Source organism: Piliocolobus tephrosceles, chromosome 6, assembly GCF_002776525.5.
Source record: "Piliocolobus tephrosceles isolate RC106 chromosome 6, ASM277652v3, whole genome shotgun sequence".
NCBI classification, from domain to species: Eukaryota; Metazoa; Chordata; class Mammalia; order Primates; family Cercopithecidae; genus Piliocolobus; species Piliocolobus tephrosceles.
This window is the reverse complement of record NC_045439.1, coordinates 84,489,929-84,509,561: the sequence shown is the minus strand read 5'-3', so window position 1 is coordinate 84,509,561 and position 19,633 is coordinate 84,489,929. Positions and strand designations below refer to the sequence as shown.

Below are 19,633 nucleotides of genomic sequence, written 5' to 3'. Positions count from 1 at the left end.
CCTCGATTACAGGCTTTACTGAATGTATATTGCTAACTCTTGCACATCAGCAGAAACTCTGGAGTTTGAGGTGGCAGAACAGTCATAGCATTGACGATTCCAATAGAAAAATGTATTCCACCATACAGGACTGTAGAGTCCAGGGAAATCATAATACCAGAAACAGAACTTCAGTTTCATTCTCACCCCTAGTACTCCACTGACACAGCTTTGTTTTTTTCTCCTGGGGTTGCCAAGAGAGTGTCTATAAAATCATTAGGAACAAAAAAAATACACAAGATTAGCCCTGATATTTTAATGGAAATACTGACCAAGTTTACAACATTTCAAATGCAAATCACACGGAAAGGTGACTAAGTACAGAATGCCAAATGTGATTTAAAATAAAGATAACCTGCTGCTGCATATAATACAAGTTGGGTTTAGAGCTTGGAGCTCAGATGTCAGACAGCAGGAGGAATAAAAATGCTACTTGTGAAAACCCAGGCTGTAGGTGAAACTGTCTTCTGTTGGTTGCACTGGTGGGTTGGGACTTTCTCCTGAACTGGCCTTGAAATCCTTTTCTGACCTGCAGGCAGGTGCTCTGGATGTAACACTGCAGGGGCAGCAACAGCCAGGGCTGACCCTGATCACACCCCACCAGTTTCCCCTATGGTTCCAGGTCAACATGACCTTTCTTGAGGGAACACAGGGGAACAGGTGAATCATTTGAGAAAACCTCAGGATCTTTCCCTGAAATCAGTACACATGACCACTCCCAAGTCAGACATTGCCCCAGTTTTGCCCTAAAATCTTTTCCCACAAAGCTCTTTTTGGCACCCTACACTTCGGCTCACAGTCTCCTCTCCCCAATACAAAAGAAGCCTAAAATCAGGCTGGCTCTGGTGGCTCACACCTGTAATCTCAGCACTTTGGGAGGCCGAGGTGGGAGGACAGCTTGAGGAGAGGAGTTTGAGACTAGCCTAGGCAGCATAGCAAGACCCTATCTCTACAAAAAGTTAAAAAATTAGCTGGGTGTGGTGGCATGCAGCTACTCAGGAGGCTGAGGTGGGAGGATTGCTTGAGCCTGGGAGGTCAAGCCTGCAGTGAGCTATGATCGTGCCACTGCACTCCAGTGTGGGTCATAAAGTGAGACCTTGTCTTTAAAAAAATAATAAAAGCCTAAAATCAGGTCTACCATGTAGTTTGAAAATCCAAGAGCCAAAAAATTTTACTTTTTGGTGGTGGTGGTGATTTTTAACTAAAACGCAAACACAAAACACACAAAACATTGCTGCTTACAATTAAGACTTGCGTAATGGTTGCTGAAGAAAAATCCACCAGAGTACTGGGAGGGGCTCAGTTGGTCTTTGTTCAGAAAGTCCAGGTTAACCACATAGAAAAATTCTAATCATTCATGTTTAAATGCTAGTTTAAATTTATGTAATTAAAAAAATAGGTATCCCATTTCAAATTCTCCCTCCCAACCCCATTTATAAGGTATACCACATGCCTTATACACACTTTTCTTCAAATACTGGTTTGGTATTTAAGTTGCTCACCCCTATCCATCACCAATGTGAATAAAAAAAAATATATAGAAATACAAACTACATAGCTTGACAACTTACCCAAATATAAAATATTTTCAGATAGTTGAACAAGGGGAAAAAACATGTACTAAAAGACTAAAGTATTCTAAGATTTTGGAATATTTTGATTTAGAACAAGTAACAAGTATTTAAAGCAAAATCCTGTTTCTACCCTGGATAAGGAACTGAAGCCAAAATCCTTGCTTCACAGTATTTTCTGGTGAGGACAAGGGACGTGGGTTGAGAGTTTATTCCTTAAGTAAGAACCAAGCTTTATTTATTTACAAAAAAAAAAAAGTTGGGGGCAAAGGGGAAGACAAGTTTTACACAAAAGTACTACAATGGTAACTCCCTTTGGTAAAAAGTGTAATAAATGTCTTGTACATCTGTTCATAGGTACTAAATCTGAAGCCACATAGTACTATGGTACACAAGAAGCTAGAGCAGTTATGCTAGCACATCAAAGCATATTTCTTTTAATAAAAAATTGACAGTATGTACATTATGTACAAAAAAACAAGTTAAAATCGTGTGTGTGTGCATGTGTGTGTCAGAGAGTAAAGCTGGTGGATGGCACTAGGGTAGACTAGTAAAGAGGCAGATACAAAACAGTTCCACGGGAGCTAAAAAGGACGACTGATTTGAACTCGTTGAGGTTGAGAACCAGAGGAGAGAAAGGGTAGGCAGCAAGGGATTCGTCAGGAATAAAATCCACAAGATGATCAATCCCAAAGCCAAACTGCAGGTCCCAGATAAAACCTAATGGGTGATCTTAGATGTGCTCAAGTGACCAGAAAAAAAAAATCAAATCCAGTTTGTTTTTTTTTTTCCTTTTGTGGGGAGGGGAGAGGAGCAGTGACCGTGCTAGTTTCAATCCATCTGAGTATTAAGTCCTTCCCCAGTCTGTTTTGTAAATGCATCTCCATCCAGACAAAGTGTGAACAGCATCCGGTTCCCTCACTGAAAGTTAGGCCGCAGGAGACTCCAGTCTTAGCTCTGCTGGTGTGTGCAAGCAAACTGCACGTCTTTGCTTGCAAGGACTTCCTTCCCCTCCAGGGCAGGCTATACCCAAAACCCTTTGGGAAAAGTTCCAGCTTCAGCTTTGTAAGGTATTCATGTTCCTAACAGGTAGCCCACTTGGTGCCAGGCTGCACCAGCCACACACAGGTCAGGTGGCCATGTCCCAGAGAGGCCCAGTGAGGCTTGAAAGGCATCTTCCTTGTTTCTTCAGTGTGTGAATGCATAGGCCTACACACACACCCCCACACACACCCCAAGTTATCTGCTCTGGCTTTGCAGTTAAGGGGCTTTGAATACTGTGCCGTATTTGACACGATACTTGTTAATGCTCACAAAATGCAGGGTCTCTGTATCACAGGTGGTGGTACAGGGCACCAGGCCCTCCAGCCCCTCACCCATGAGCCACTTGCTGGTCTCTGCTGCCATTTCACGGGGCACATGCTCCTTGGTCCATTTATCTACCCAGGCCTGGAATCTCTGATGTAGACGCTTGCTTACACGCTCATGGGACTGCAAAACAGAAAAAAAATATTTTTTATTAAATGAAGCAGAACCAAAAAAGAGCCCTTCAAATACAAAGCCTAATCTTCTTCTAAAGGAGCAAAGGAGAGATTGGGCTCAAGTCTTAGATACTGTTTTTGTTTTTCTTTTTTTTTTTTAAAAAAAAAAAAAGGATTCTCTGTTTAAAGAGAAGTTAAAGAGGTAGTAAGAACATAGAACATGTGAGGGCATGAAAATCCATAAAGCCTCCAAAGAAATGTGAACACAGACTCTGGGCTGAAAAAGCTCAGTGTTCTCAATTTTAGCATGCATTAGTATAACCTAGGGAATGTGTTAAAAAGACACATTTGCGACGAGGCGCAGTGACTCACGCCTGTAATCCTAGTATTCTGGGACGCCGAGGCAGGCAGTTCGCTTGAGCTCAGGAGTTTGAGACCAGCCTGGGCAACATAACAAAACCCCATCTCTACAAAAATACAAAAATTAATCTGGCGTGGTGACACAATCCTGTAGTCCCAGCTACTCGGTAGGCTGAAGTGGGAGGACCGCTTGAGCTGGGAGGTGGAGGCTGCAGCGAGCTGAGATCGCACCACCGCACCCCAGCCTGGATGACAGAGCCAAACCCTGTCTCCAAAAACAAACAAACAAAAAACCCAAAACCCCACACTTCCTTGGTTTTACCAATGTGCATTTTAAACCAGCAACCCAGCTGATTCTAATGTATCTTGGGTAGGACCCAGTGAGCCATTGATCACTTCTATCAGCATGGAGATTCACTTCTAAGCCAGATAGTGCAAAGCAAAGGGCTTAAAACCCACTCTCCCTCCACTGTGTTACCCCACCCTGGCAAGCAGAGTCCAGGATTGTCAGATCTTCTGCAGGGGGTTCTGTTCCCATCAACACACCCAGTAAAAATTTATTGGTGACCACATGTAAGGATACTAGAAGAGATACAAAAACAAAACTGGTGTTGCCCAGTGTCCCAAATAATGTGAATCAGAGACAGGCAGACACACAACACATAGCAAAAAAAATTAGTCAGGCGTGGTGGTGCACACCTGTAATCCCAGCTACTCGAAAGGCTGAGGCAAGAGAATCTCTTGAACCCGGGAGACAGAGGATGCAGTGAGCTGAGATCATGCCACTGCGCTTCCCTCCGTGCCATGAGAGAAGTACAGCAGACTCTCGAACAACACGGCTTTGAATGGCACAGGGCCACTGACAGGCAAGTTTTCTTCCACCTCTGCCAACCCCGAGATAGCAAAACCAACCCCTCCCCTTCCTCCTCCCTCTTCAGCCTACTCAACAAGATGAGAATGAGGACCCTTTATGATGAGCCACATCCACTTAATGAAGAGTAAATGTATTTTCTCTTGCATATGACTTAACATTTTCTTTTCTCTAACTTCCTTTATTGTAAGAATATACAGTATAGGCTGGGCACAGTGGCTCACACCTGTAATCCCAGCACTTTAGGAGGCTGAAACAGGTGGGTTGTTTGAACCCCTGAGTTTAAGACCAGCCCTGGGCAATGTAAGGAGACCCTGTGTCTATTTCCATTAAAAAAAAGAAAAAAAGAATGCAGTATATACAATACATACAACATACAAAATATGTCTATCAACTGTTTATCAGTAAGCCTTCCAGTCAACAGTAGACTATCAGTAGTTCCATTCCGGGGGAGTCAAAAATTATACACAGATTTGACTGTGCAGGGGCCAGTGCCCCAAACCCCGTGTCATTCGAGGGATAATCATTAAACTGTGTGTTCAACATCTCCCACTTGAAAGTTTTGTAGTCCTTTCAAACTTAAAACAGCACTTCGTCTGTCTCCCAAACCTCATAACCCTTTTCTATTAACAGGTGAGCCCCTAAAATCTCCACTTAAGCAAAACAAAACAAACCAAAAAACCCCAAAACGAATTAGGCACCATCCTTGATGTCCTCCTTTCGCTTACCCCCACATTTGATCCAACACCATCTCTTGTCAATTAAATATCTAAATTATATCTACATCTGGGCATGGTAGCTCACGCCTGTAATCCCAGTACTTTGGGAGGCTGAGGTGGGTGGATCACTTGAGGTCAGGGGATCGAGACCAGCCTGGCCAACATGGTGAAACCCCATCTCTACTAAAAATACAAAAAATCAGCCAGGCGTGGTGGCGCATGCCTGTAATCTCAGCTACTCAGTAGGCTGAGACAGGAGAATCGCTTGAACCCGGGAGGCAGAGGTTGCAGTGAGCCGAGATTGGGTCACTGCACTCCAGCCTAGGCGACAAGAACGAAACTCTGTCTCAAAAATAAATAAACACATAAAATCTACAATGTAATTCTTCCAATTCCACTGCCACCCTAGTAGTCTGGGTGGTCCCCAAATCTCATTTGGACAAGGGCACCCTTTTGAGTGGTCTCTGCTCTTCCAACATTACATACCCATCTCCACTCTCGTCATAGCACTCTAAGCTATCTTTGTCAAATGTCCCAATGCATCTCAAACAAACTCCAAACCATGGCCTATTTAGACAAAGTAATGTGGCCTCTGCCTACCCTTCTAACTTCATGCAACCTTGAGTCACAATGGTGTCTGTAATTTCTTGAATATGCTATGTCCTTTCCTCCCAGCCTTGTACTTGCTGTTTTGTCTAGAAAACACCCATCCTCTACTCTTCACCAGGCTAATTCCTTGTCATTATTCAGGCCTCAAGCATCACCTCCTTTGGGAAGCGTCCTCCAGTGAAAGCAAGGCCTGTATGCTAGTTACCCTTGATCACTGCACCTAATTTGTTTCCCTGGTAGTACATATCATCACATTACTTCATCTGCTCAACTTCACGGCTGTAGTCCCACGGCCTGGCATAACACCCTGTACACAGCTGCAGCAGGAAGGTTTCACAATTGAGACAATGTAAAAACAGGTAGAATTCATACGAACAAAAGATCAGATACTACTTGAGATGTAAATACTGGGAGTAAATTCACTAAAAAGGTGCCACCAGGTATTTATGTGCTCTTACGGGCTGAAGTGTGTTCTCCCTAAAATTCTTATGTTGGCTGGGTGTGGTGGCTCACGTCTATAAAGCTAGCACTTTGGGAGGCTGTGTCAGGCAAGACTCTGTCTCAAACAAACAAAAAATCAAATATTGAAGTCCTGGCCCCCAGTACTTCCAAATGTGACCTTATCTGGAGGCAGACACACACACAGGTAGAAACACCATATGAAGATAAAGGCAGGGATCTACAAGCCCAGGAATGCCAAAGATTGCCAGCAAAGAACCAGAAGCTAAGAGAGGCCTAGAACAGATTGTCCCTCACAGTCCTCAAAAGGAACCAACACTACTGACACCTGACTTTGGACTTCTAGTCTCCAGAACTTTTGGCGTTTAAGCCACACTCTGTGGTACTCTGTCACAGCATCCTTAGCAAACCAATATACCTACTTCCTCAGTTAAGTCTCAGCTCCAAGAACAGGTTTGCATAAACAAAGAGAAACAATCAGAAGACTCTGGGCCTCCCCTGCTCCTAGCTAGGGTGGCAGATGTGTACAGAAATTACAGTTACTGGTTCTCACCTGATGAGCCCGGAGCAGGGCAGTCCTCCGATACATATAGTCCTCTGATTTGATCACATACACCATCTTGTAGGAATTCAGCTTGAATCTACACTCCAGCTTATCCAGACTATCCACATTCTCCATGGTCTTCTTACTGTTTCCTTCCTTCCCTTCCTTTTCCTGCTGCTCTCGACCACGCTGACATTTCCGGATCCGCCGTAGATTCCTATGGCAGAAAAGCCCTGAAGGATGAGAGCTCGTCCAGACACAGATTCCCGTGACTTCCCCCAAGTGAGTTTTCTTTATTATATGCTTACATAGTACTGATCCCAATTTGTTAAACACATACAAAAATGTTCAGTTGTTTCATTGCAAAAAAAATTTCAACTGCAAAGGTACACAGAATAAAAAGTAGAAATCTTCGCCCATCCCCTACTTGCCTTAGCAGATGCAGCCAGTTAAGAGTTTTAATGAGAAACTTCTGGGCCTCTGTCTGTAAATTCACACATGTAATTACCAGCTATAATTCTGCTTTGGGATTTGTTTTTAAGACAAAATAGGATCATACTATATATTTTGTCCTCAACTTTTCACTTACTGTCATGAGTATTTTTTCATTTCATGACAGATTTGCCTTACTCTCTTTAACTGCTGCAGAAAAATGTACCCCAATTTATCATTCCTTAACAGTTTATTTCAACTGAGGTTCCTCATCTGAATCACGTAACAAAAAACTATTTGAATGCCTATTTTTAAAAATTCCCCCAGATGATATAAACTAGTGCCACTCTACATACACAAGAAAGAAGACAATTCACATGAATGGATGCCCTGAGGGGTGGGAGGTTTGCTAATCTCCTCAACATCCAGTGAAGAAAGGTTATCAGCTAGACAATTATATTGTTTCTCATAACTTGCTATTAAAAACACTGCTTCAGGTTGGCCGTTGTGGCTCATGCCTATAATCCCAGCACTTTGGGAGGCAGGTGGATTGCTTGAGCTCAGGAGTTTGAGACTAGCCTGGGCGACATGGCAAAAACCCCTTCTCCACAAAAAATAAAAAAATTAGGCAGGTGTGGTGATGTGTGCCTAGAGTCTCAGCAACTTGAGAGGTTAAGGTGGGAAGATTGCTTGAGCCCAGAAGGTGGAGGTTGCAGTGAGCCAAGATCCCACCACTGTACTATAGCCTGGGAGACAGAGTCAGATACTGTCTCAAAAAAAAAAAAAAAAAAAAAAACCCAAAATATTGCTTCAGTGAGTATCTTTGTATACATGTATTTCTGTAGACAGCAGTTCTTTGTCCAAAGGGTCCCAAGACCCTTTGAGGAGATCTGTGAGATCAAAACTATTTTCATAATAATACTAAAATATTATTTCCCTTTTTTGCTGTGTTGACATCTGCACTGGCACCATAAACGTAATGGTGAATAAAAATGGTGGTGGTGGCACCAAACTGTATTTGCAATATCGAACAAATTGTTACCAAATTCCAGTATCAATCTGTATACATCACTGAGCTTTTCATACAGTTGTCAAACTCTATTGGTTTATCTTGTACCATGAATGAATCCTTTTACTTCCATGATTTTGTAACTTCAAATCATGGAAATGATTGTGATTCAAGTCTTTGAACTTCACACTGACCATACAATGACATTAAGTGAAAAAAGCCAGTTTCACTTAAGAAGGTTTCTGATGGGCCAGTCACAGTGGCTCACACTTATAATCCCAGCACTGTGGGAGGCTGAAGCGGGCAGATCACTTGAGGTCAGGAGTTTGAGACCAGCCTGGCCAACATGGGGAAACCCCATCTCTAATAAAAGCACAAAAATTAGCCAGGCATGGTGGCGCACACCTGTAATCCCAACTACTTGGGAGGGTGAAGCAGGAGAATCACTTGAACCTGGCTGGTGGAGGTTGCGGTAAGCCAAGATCATGCTACCACACTCCAGCCTGGGCAACAGAGTGAGACTCTGCCTCAAAAAAAAAAAAAGAATGTTTCTGATGAAGGAGTAACATTTTTTTAATTAAATCCCAACCCCTTAGTTTACATCTTTTTAACATGCTGTGTGATAAAATTGGGAACTACATATAAAGCACTTTTGTGTGCTAAAGTACAATGGTATTCTTAAAGAAAAGTACTTGAGCAATTGCTTGAGTTGTAAGTGGATCACCATTTTTACCTGAAAGAACAACTGACTAAATATAGTCAATCTCAGCCAAGTATTTGGCAGATGTTTTCTCAAAAATGAACGAGGGAGCCTATCACTTCAAGGAAAATAATGTTGCCAACAATAAGATTAGAATTTTCAAGCAAAACTAAGAATTGTGGTGAACTGGTATTAGCCACCCTGAGCTTGACAGCTTCCCAATACTTAAAGATGTGTTTGACGACCTAGCGATAGTGATATTAATCAATGTGATTTTTTTTGGAGACACTGTAAAATATATCAACATTTAGTAGGTCTGTACAACTTAGTGAGCTAATATTTCTAAATAGCCAATTGCATAGTTACAAAATCATAGAGAAGAAAAGATTCATTCATGATACACATGAATGAATGTGAGAGCTCAGTGATGTATAAATTGATATTGGAATTTGGTAACACATGTGAGAGACATATGATGATGGATTTTGACAACTGTATGAAAAGCCCACTGATGTATAAATTGATATTGCTACTAACCTTTAAGAAACTACTGGCCAGGCGCGGTGGCTCACGCCTGTAATCCCAGCACTTTGGGAGGCCGAGACGGGCAGATCACGAGGTCAGGAGATTGAGACTATCCTGGCTAACATGGTAAAACCCCGTCTCTGCTAAAAATACAAAAAATTAGCTGAGCGTGGTGGCAGGTGCCTGCAGTCTCAGCTACTTGGAAGGCTGAGGCAGGAGAATGGCGTGAACCCAGGAGGTGGAATTTGCAGTGAGCCAAGAAAGTGCCACTGCACTCCAGTCTGGGCGACAGAGCGAGACTCCATCTCAAAAAAAAAAAAAAAAAGAAAAAAAAAGAAACTATCACTGGGGTAAGGTGCGGTAGCTCACACCTATAATCACAGCACTTTGGGAGGCCGAGGTGGGAGGATCACCTGAGGTCAGGAGTTCGAGACCAGCCAAACCAACATGGAGAAACTCCATCTCTACTAAAAAAACAAGAACAGCTGGGCGTGGTGGCACATGCCTGTAATCCCAGCTACTCGGGAGGATGAGGCAGGAGAATTGCTTAAACCCAGAAGGCAGGGGTTGCAGTGAGCCGAGATCACCACTGCACTCCAGCCTGGGCAACAAGAATGAAATTCCGTCTCAAAAACAAAAACTATCACTTGTCTTTTGTTGTCATATCAAAGAATATCCAGTTATCTGAAGGATCTGAAAATATTCCTTTTTCCAGCTACACATTTGCGTGAGACCAGATTTTCTTCACATATTTCAACCAAACAACATAATGCAACAGATTGAATTTAGAAGCAGACACAAGAATCCAGCTGTTCTTCTAGTAAGCCAGACATTAAACAAATTTATGAAATACAAGCAATGCCACTCTACTCACTAGTTTTTGTTTTGTATTAGCTTTTCATTAAAAAATATTATTAAAAAATATAATGGGATATATATATATTTTTTGGAGGCAGAGTCTCGCTCGGTTACCCAGGCTGGAGTGCTGTGGTGCGATCTCCACTCACTGCAACCTCTGCCTTCCAGTTCAAGCGATTCTCCTGCCTCAGTCTCCCGAGTAGCTGGGACTACAGGCGCCCGCCACCACATCCAGCTAATTTTTTGTATTTTTAGTAGAGACGGGTTTCACTGTGTTAGCCAGGATGGTCTCGATCTCCTGATCTCATGATCCACCGCCTCAGCCTCCCAAAGTGCTGGAATTACAGACCACGCCCGGCCCAATATTGTTATTTTTCAAATGAATTAAAGATTGAAAACATTTCTTTGTTTTTATTTCTAACTTGGTAAATATTACCAGTATAATACATATAAACAAAAGCTTCTGGAGAACTCATGCTCTAAGAGTGTAAGGGGTCTCAAGGCCAGTAAGGTGAGCCCCTTAGCTGTCAGACAAATCATTAAAAACTGAAATTCTGGAGGGAAGGTTCCATATACTTCAACTATCCTGCCACCAGAACGATTATATCAATTTCTTTTTTCTCACAGTACATAAATGTGCCTCCTTCCTCACATCCTGGTCAGAGACACATGATGACAGGTTTATTGTAGTACGTTATTAGCATGGAGCCTGTTTTGTTGAGAGGAATCTGACACAGAGCAACTGCTCAAATGTGTTAAATGAGTCCATGAATGGAAAACCTGGCAGGGCCCATTTTTCTGGTACCCCTTTGCCCATGTTCTCATTAGGACTCAATAAGTCTAACAACACTGGGATGATACTTTCTTGGAAACCTAAGACATAAGATTTCAATTCAAAACTTTTAGGAAGGAAGAAAGCCATTCTACCCATTTTATACTTCTTAAACTCTGTTTTCATATACTTGGAGGATCAGTATCACAATCTGCCTATATACAGAGGGAACATTTTTAAAATTCTGTGCAGAAAAGAGTTAATGTAGCAGGCCTAAGACTGCTATTCTTTGAAAAGCCTGCTTATAAAAGTTGACCCTTGGCTAGGGGCTGGGATCTTGGATTTTGGGCAATGTTCTACCATTCCTTAACTCATGTAAGTGTCACACTGTACCTAAACTATCTGTACAAACTCTATAGCTTATGCTGAAAACCTGCTTTCTTTCTGAGAATTTGGGATTTTGGTAGATGCTTACCAAAATCTACCAAAAAGCATACAGTGCTTAGATGACTAGATCTCAATAAAAATCCTGGCATAGTCTCTAATGAGCTGCCCTAGTAAGACAGCATTTTACATGTGTTGTCACACTCATTGCTGGAATAATTAAGAGTGTCCTGTGTGACTCCACTGGGAGAGGATTCTAGGAAGCTTGCACCTGGATTCTTCCAGCTTTGCCACAGGCATCTTTTCCCTTTGCTGATTTTGCTTTGCATCTTCTTGCTGCACTGTATCAGTTTGACTATGACTATATGCAGAGTCCTGTGAGTCCTCTTCCATCGAACTGTGGAGACTCTGACACACATTGCCACCCAAAGTAGGGAGGTTATTGTTGATTCTCTATAAGTCTCACCTCCCGGATGCTTTGACACATGCTCCAGGTAAGCCCATGTTGTGACAGCCATATAAACCTTGAATTAGCATCCCCGGCAGATAGAACAAATGAAAAAAATATATGAAAGCCAAGAATGTGAAAGTCATTTAATTCTCCATTCCTCAATCATGCACAGTACAGACTGCTGACAGGTGACATGGCTCACTCACCTGGGGAGAAATACTGGTTTCTGTGCTAGATGTTCACGAAGCTCAGGAGAGGTAGTATCTGAATTCATGTATCGCTCCACATAGTCTGACCAGCGCTAAGATGGCAAACACAAAATACAGGTGGAAGGAAATCACAAAAACAGCTTGTAACGCATTGGGTACTCTAGTAAATTCTATGACTACAATGCCCCAAATTCATAAATTTCAAGATAAAAAAAGTCCCTTTCTATAAAGACATGATTGTTAGTAGGTACTGGAACACAGATTAAAAATTCTGTTAGCCAGCAATACTGTTAAGTTTCTCTGAGGTGCTAAGGTTATCGGAAGTCATAAACAGGTAGAAGCTGGCTCACTGACAAGTTTCATTTCCCCACAGAGGATTTTGTTAAAGAACAAAATTTACAGTGGCAAATGTGTGAAAGTTTCCTTCACATTACAATCTAGATTTCTGACATCGCTTTAAAAAACAAAAAGATCTGCCAACAAGCCAACATTCCCACCAAACAGGTCATCCCACATGTCCCCCACAACATCATACATATGGCCTGCATCTCCCGTGTACATTATCTGCCATAACCAATTATGATAATCACACCTGTCTATTCAGGGGTTGAAAACTCTGTGCTTTATCAGTCCAATATAAAGTAAACATGACCCAAAGAATCCAGATGACACAAGAAAGACAGTACCTCATTTGTTGTTTTTTATACTTTAGGAAAAAACAGGAAAGCTGCCAACCATAAGACTTACTTAGAGGAGACAGCTTTACTAAGTGCAAGATGAGGTTAACATCTATAACCAGGCAGCCCTTCTCTTCAGCTAAAGACGTGGCTGGATTGACTTGTACTTTAAGCATCCAGGTCCTGACCCTTAAACAGGCCTAAGGTGCCTTGGCCTTTTGGCAGACAGGGTTACTGGACAGACTCTCAAGACACGCCAGCTCTGCTTGGCACCCGGGGTGTGTGATGCACTTGCTCATACCTCTGCTTCCACAGGGTCATCCGAATTCTCCTCTTCTGTGTCCAGAAGCTCAATAGTCAGCTGGACCTGGCCTTGGCTCTGAATAAACATAAGCTGCAAATAAGAAACCTAAGCGTAAACAAAAGACCGTCTCTACAGCTATAATCTATCCTCTCAAGGAAATGAGAGGTGCAGAGGCAATAAACTTAGTAAACTTTGCTCCAACTGAAGAGACGAGGAAGATACTAGATCTTGGGAGGCCAGTGATAAAGGCACAAGTCTACACTTACTACAAGTAATGAAATACGTTAAAGGAAAAAGTACCATTTCATGTTTCAAACCTCTAGAATTCGCTAAAATAATAATCAATGCCAGTAAGAATGTTTTACAAAACAAATATTTTGTTAGAAAGAAATATGGCACATGTAGCCAGAACCAAAAAATGTCAATGCTCTGTCCATTGATAATCCCACTTCTAGGACATAATAGACAAGGTAACTATCAGAATCACACGGAGAAGATCAGAGCCTGGAAGGAAACCTGAGAATTTTTTATTTCACCTTTCTTCATTTCACACAGAAACAAAACTGAAATTCAGAGAGTTCTGGTTTCTCAACGCACACCACTAGTCAATAAACACACAGAGTCAGAAGCTAGATCTAGCTCAGTGTTCTTTTAAAGCTTTAAAAAATGATCTCTGCTAGTAAAGCTTACAACCTGACAATAACATAACATATACACACAAATACAGTTACTTCCAAAATAGATTTCGGGGGATAGGGGGCAGACCCTGCATTTTTACAATTTATAATTTAAGAATTGGGAAATCTGTCTCCAATATTCATAACAGGATGTCATTAACCAATCCCCATAGTGGGTTGGACGTCTAGGTTGTTTCCAACTATTTGCTTTTATAATTATCCATTATAATGGTGAAAAATTGGAAACAACCTAAATGTCCAATAATACAGGCATTAATTCTCTAAAAAGTGAGTATCAAATAGCCATAAAAAAAGACATTAAAGACCCAGAAGTGTTGCTAATTGATCAAAAATACATTAAAGACCATTTCAGGTCAGATGCAGTGGCTCACACCTGTAATTCCAGCACTTTGGGAGGCTGAAGCGGGCAGATCAGTTGAGGCCAGGAGTCTGAGACAAACCTGGCCAACACGGCAAAACCACATCTCTACTAAAAGTACAAAAATTAGGCTGGGTGCAGTGGCTCATGCCTGTAATCCCAGCACTTTGGGAGGGCAAGGAGGGCACATCACCTGAGGTCAGGAGTTCAAGACCAGCCTGACCAACATGGTGAAACCCTGTCTCCACTAAAAATACACACACACACACACAAACACACACACATACACACACACACACACACACAAAAGCTAGCCATGGTGGCATGCATCTGTAACCCCAGCTACTCAGGAGGCTGAGGCAGGAGAACTGCTTGAACCCAGGAGGCAGACGTTACAGTAAACTGAGATAGCACCACTGCACTCCAAGTCTGGGCAACAAGAGTGAGCCTCCATCTCGGGGGGGAAAAAAAGACCATTTTGTCCAGTATAAACTCTTTCAAAATATATACTCAAGCATAGAGAAGTTAGAAGCATAGAGATATCATCAATGATAATTTCAGGAAAGAATTCTAAGGTGATTTTTTTTTGGTTATCTGCATTTTATCTTCCTTTTTATTTTTTGGGGACATAAAATGCTTGCTCTGTTACCCAGGCTGGGGTGCAGTGACGCGATCAGGACTTACTGCAGCCTCGACCTCCCAGGCTCAAGCAATCCTACCTCATTCTCCCAAGTAGCTGAGACTATAGGTGCATGCTACCATGCTGGGCTAATTTTTGTATTCTCGTATTTCTTGCAGAGATGCGGTTTTGCCATGTTGCCCAAGCTGGTCTCAACTGATCTGCCCACCTCGGCCTCCCAGTGTGCTGGGATTACAAGTGTGAGCCATGTGTGCCGGGCCTATGTTTTCTTTTCTATAATGATCATGACCATGGATTTCATGTACCAACATTTTTCTAACAATAATATTTACAAAGCATACTATGAAAAATGTTCAGAGAAAAAGAAGAATACAAAATTGTAAAAATCATATATAACTAGTTTTTTTTTTTTCTGTTTTTTAAAGGCAGGAAAGAAACAAAGTAGATTGTCCAGGAAGACAATTACTTCTACTTTGTATTTCTCTGGTGAACTCATTAAAAGTTCCAGGAGTAGAATCACAGGTCAAAGTACCTCGGCTTTAACTTCTGGTTCAGAGAATCCTAACAACTTACATTGTCACCAGCAAGGTCTTTGACTACCTGAATAACTCTCACCTTAAAGCAATTCTCATCTGACATTAGCTGCTCAGCTTTCCGCTGATACGTTGATTCCAGGAGGCTCCTTGAGTTCTGCGTGTTCAGCTGGCCTCCAGTGGCCCCATTATTATTTTCTGCCAGGTAAAGGTCAGTCACCTGCACACAGATCTCATCACTCACGATATGCTGCAGCTAGAATCAAACAAAGGAAAGATGTTAGTGAACACAGAAAACATTTCTCCACTATACAGTCAACATTCCTTTGACTGATCTAGTCACTCAACTCAAAAAAAGTTTTTTTTTTGGCGGGGGGCTGGCAATTTTAGAAAATTAATCACACAAACCACTGTATCATTTTCTTGAAGAATAATCAAGCCAAGATTTTCAGCTGTATCAGTGGTCCATGGTAAAACTTTCCTATCTATTTAAAATAAAAACCATAGAGAACTCAGGATAATTGTACTATTTAAAATTCTAAGGATCTTTAAATAATTTTCTATAGGTCATATTTTTATTGCATTTTAAAATCATTTACAATTTGCTTTCATACATATTTTCTCTCATTTGATCCTCACAACTGCCCTGGGAAGCAGGCTGGAGAGAGTTGGGGACAGTTAGGAGACAAATTTACACAATGCATCAGAAAGATGGCTCACGCCTGTAATCCCGGCACTTTGGGAGGCTGAGGTGGGCCAATTACCTGAGGTCAGGAGTTCAAAACCAGCCTGGCTAATGTGTTGAAACCCCAGCTCGACTAAAAATACACAAATAGCCCGGTGTAGTGGCAGGCGCCTGTAATCCCAGCTACTCGGGAGGCTGGGGCAGGAGAATCGCTTGAACCTGATAGGTAGAGGTTGCAGTGAGCCGAGACTGCACCACTGCAAAGCTCACCATGAGCTGGGGTGAGGAAGGGAGCCTTGGAGAATCATGAATGTAATATCTACGTTTATATTCCCAGCCCAACTACAAAGCCTAAAACTCATTAAGTATTTAAGAAATAGCTGCTGAATTATTGCCTGGGGTGCTCAGCTGAAGAAGCAGGGTTGGGACTAAAAGTCAAGGTTCCTGACTCCTATAGCCCAATACTTTTCCAAACACACCACCTATTTTTCTGTATCTGATAGAAAGTATAGTGCCTACATTGTACATAATGTTAACTCACAATGTTAACTCACTTTCTACACAGGCCAATCATGACTGACTATCCAGTACTTGTGTGACAATCTTAGGAAACTAATGACTAGAAAGCTGAACCTTTCAGAGTTCCCATTCTCATGTCATGCTATTATTTCTTTTTTTTTTTTTTTTTTTTTGAGACGGAGTCTCGCTCTGTCACCCAGGCTGGAGTGCAGTGGCCAGATCTCAGCTCACTGCAAGCTCCACCTCCCGGTTCCCGCCATTCTCCTGCCTCAGCCTCCCGAGTAGCTGGGACTACAGGAGCCCGCCACCTCGCCCGGCTAGTTTTTTGTATTTTTTAGTAGAGACGGGGTTTCACCATGTTAGCCAGGATAGTCTCGATCTCCTGACCTCGTGATCCGCCCGTCTCGGCCTCCCAAAGTGCTGGGATTACAGGCTTGAGCCACCGGGCCCGGCCTATTATTTCTATTTTGAAATAAAAATTCTTCCAAATGAAACTTTACCACCAAAATGACAGAAGTGAAAAATAGATACAAGAAGAAAGCAAAACATTAATTTCAATATCGATTTGTCTATTTTACTTTAAGATTATCGTAAACACCAAGCCATTCTATTTTTAGGAAGACACATTCCTTTTGAAGTGTTAAGAATCACGATAACTATTTATTCTTAACTTTAAGTCCTAAATGACCAGTATGTGTATGAGTAGATAACTGGACACAGTGCAAGGTCAGAAGGGTGACTGAGTGTGGCAGAAAGGGCAGTATCTCCAGCAACTACAGATGGATAAATAAATCACAATGAGTCCAGATAAAGGATTCTGATACAACCATTAAAATAATGCTTATGACTTGATATCATGTGCAAAAGATTAAGATACAGTGTTTTAGAGAGAAAAAAGGTGGAAAAAATAGATGGAAAGCATGACTTCAATCATGCATACATATGCTTCCACTTTATACTTTTTTTTTTGTTTTTTGAGACAGAGTGTCACTCTGTCACCCAGGCTAGAGTGCAGTGGCATCGTGATCTCAGCTCAGTGCAGCCTCAACTTCCTGGGCTCAAGCAACCCTCCCACACCTCAGCCTCTTAAGTAGCTGGGACTACAGGCATGTGCCACCACGCCCAGCTAACTTTTTTGTATTTTCAGAAGAGATGGGGTTTTGCCATGTTGTCCAGTCTGGTCTCAAACTCCTGAGCTCAAGTGATCCACCTGCCTCGGCCTCCCAAACTGTTGGGATTACAGGCGTGAGCCACCGCCTCTACTTTATACGTTCTTGTTGAAGTAGATTGTATTACTGATTCCCCCTACCCCCACACCCTCTTTTTGGATATCTGGCCCCTCCTCGAGTCTTTGGAAAAGGCAGCACTACAATCCAGGGGCAACTACGGAACTCCTACCCCCACTGCTGAGCAGATCAGATTCTCTATCTTGATAACGGAAATGACACGAGAGTGTTCAATATATTTTTTGAGGAGGAGCATCTGTATGGAAAGGTCCAGTAACACTGGGACCAGGGGTACTGGGAGGGCAAGCCAAAGCCTCAGAGGCTGGAGGAGCCTGGAGCACATGCCGAATGTCCATCTGCAGAGCAAAGCACAAGCATGGAGCAGAAGTCCAGAGTAAAGGCATGCAGGAGAGGAAAATCACCTCCCAGCCCAGGCCTTCCATGGTGTGGTCCTATTTTGAGTTCTGTACTTGAATGTCTGTGAGGTTGCCTGTTGTACTCTTAACACAAATCCCTCTTAAGCCAGTCTACTATAGGTAAGATAAGTGTAATGGCTTGACTTGGCTGGAGTGCAGTGGCGCGATCACGGCTCACTGCAGCCTCAACTTCCTGGGTTCAGATGATCCTCCCACCTTAGCCTCCCGAGTATGCTGGGACTACAGGCATGTGCCACCACGCCCAGCTATTTTTTTTGTATTTTTAATACAAACAAGGTTTCCCCATGTTGCCCAGGCTGTTCTCCAACTCCTGGACTCAAGATATATGCCTGCCTTAGACTCCCAAAGTGCTAGTATTAGAGGCGTGAGCCTTGACTTTGAAATATATGTTGTACACCACGACCAGCCTTGACTTTGAAATATAAGTTGTACATCCAGTCAACAGTGAAATCTGAGGGAACACCAAATACAAGGAGAATGAAAGAGACACCTCCAATTAAAGGAGTTGGGAAGCTTAAAAATGTTTTAAAAAGTCACTGTAAGCTGGGCACAGTGGCTCATGCCTGTAATTACAACACTTTGAGAGGCCGAAGTAGGTGAACCGCTTGAGCCCGTAAGTTTGAAACCAGCCCGGACAACATGGCAAAACTCCATCTCTACAAAAAATACAATAAATTAGCCAGCGTGGTGACCCCTTTGGTCCCAGCTACTTGGGAAGCTGAGGTGGGAGGTCGAGGCTACAGTGAGCTGAGATCACACCACTGCACTCCAGCCTGGGCAAGAGAGTGAGACCCTGGGTTGAAGAAAAAAAAAAAAAGTCACCGTTCTGGGGTTTTCTGGATGAAACCTCTGTTTCCACTGGGAAGAAAAAAAAAAAGCAGGGGTGGGGTGGGTGGTGATAGTATTTATTACTGATTCAAAATTATAACCAGATACGTAAGAGTAAGTAACTATATCTCGTTTCAAAAGCTAACCTCAGAATTATTAAAAGTTAGTTTTATTGGATTTTTTTTAAAGCTGTGCTGGTGGTATGAAAGACTTTGTTCCTAGCTGAAGGAGCAGCAAGCCTGTAATCAGCAACATAAGCACAGGGTAACTGGAGTCTATATTTTATATAAATTTCAGGGAAGTTAACGAAGATTAGTCTGAAAAAGTATGACTATGGGTGCCTATGTATCCATCTAATGATTTCTGCCAGTTACCATCCAGACCTCTTATGGGAAGGCCTAATAACTTCTTCAACTTATTGGAAACAACTATTTGACAACTTTCCCCCAGATGTTAAGGTTCATTTATATGAAGGGCTCTTCCTAAATCCTGCATAGACACTGTGGGAGGAGTGCAAAGGCATGCACTCTTCCAAAACAAAGGCAAAAGCAGGGGTACTTTGCAAAGGATTCAATATTTTAGCCCAAGAGAACATTAAGCAACAAGCTCTTTCCTTCTATACTGGCAGTGTGGACTCTAGAATTAGAAATTGCTTTTTGCGGCCAGGCGCGGTGGCTCAAGCCTGTAATCCCAGCACTTTGGGAGGCCGAGACGGGCGGATCACGAGGTCAGGAG

At 42.4% G+C, this 19,633-nt stretch overlaps 2 protein-coding genes across 7 annotated transcripts in view; both read right to left on the bottom strand.

Annotated features, from left to right (window-relative positions):
* PML (promyelocytic leukemia) overlaps positions 1 to 19,633 on the bottom strand; it is a 551,773-nt gene that overhangs the window by 67,958 nt on the left and 464,182 nt on the right. The gene's annotated exons all lie outside the window — the stretch shown is intronic.
* SIN3A (SIN3 transcription regulator family member A) overlaps positions 281 to 19,633 on the bottom strand; it is an 89,939-nt gene continuing 70,586 nt past the window's right edge. For 5 of the 6 annotated variants that reach the window (XM_023196656.2, XM_023196655.2, XM_023196658.2 and 2 more), the window contains exons 17-21: positions 15,286 to 15,459; positions 12,972 to 13,064; positions 11,991 to 12,085; positions 6,663 to 6,870; positions 281 to 3,101 (exon numbers count right to left, since the gene is read on the bottom strand). In XM_023196656.2, the coding sequence (XP_023052424.1) occupies positions 2,871 to 3,101; positions 6,663 to 6,870; positions 11,991 to 12,085; positions 12,972 to 13,064; positions 15,286 to 15,459 (801 nt within the window). In that variant the 3' untranslated portion in view covers positions 281 to 2,870. Of the gene's footprint in view, positions 3,102 to 6,662; positions 6,871 to 11,986; positions 12,086 to 12,971; positions 13,065 to 15,285; positions 15,460 to 19,633 lie in introns of those variants that run through there. The other variant, XM_031935785.1, reaches the window with a different exon arrangement.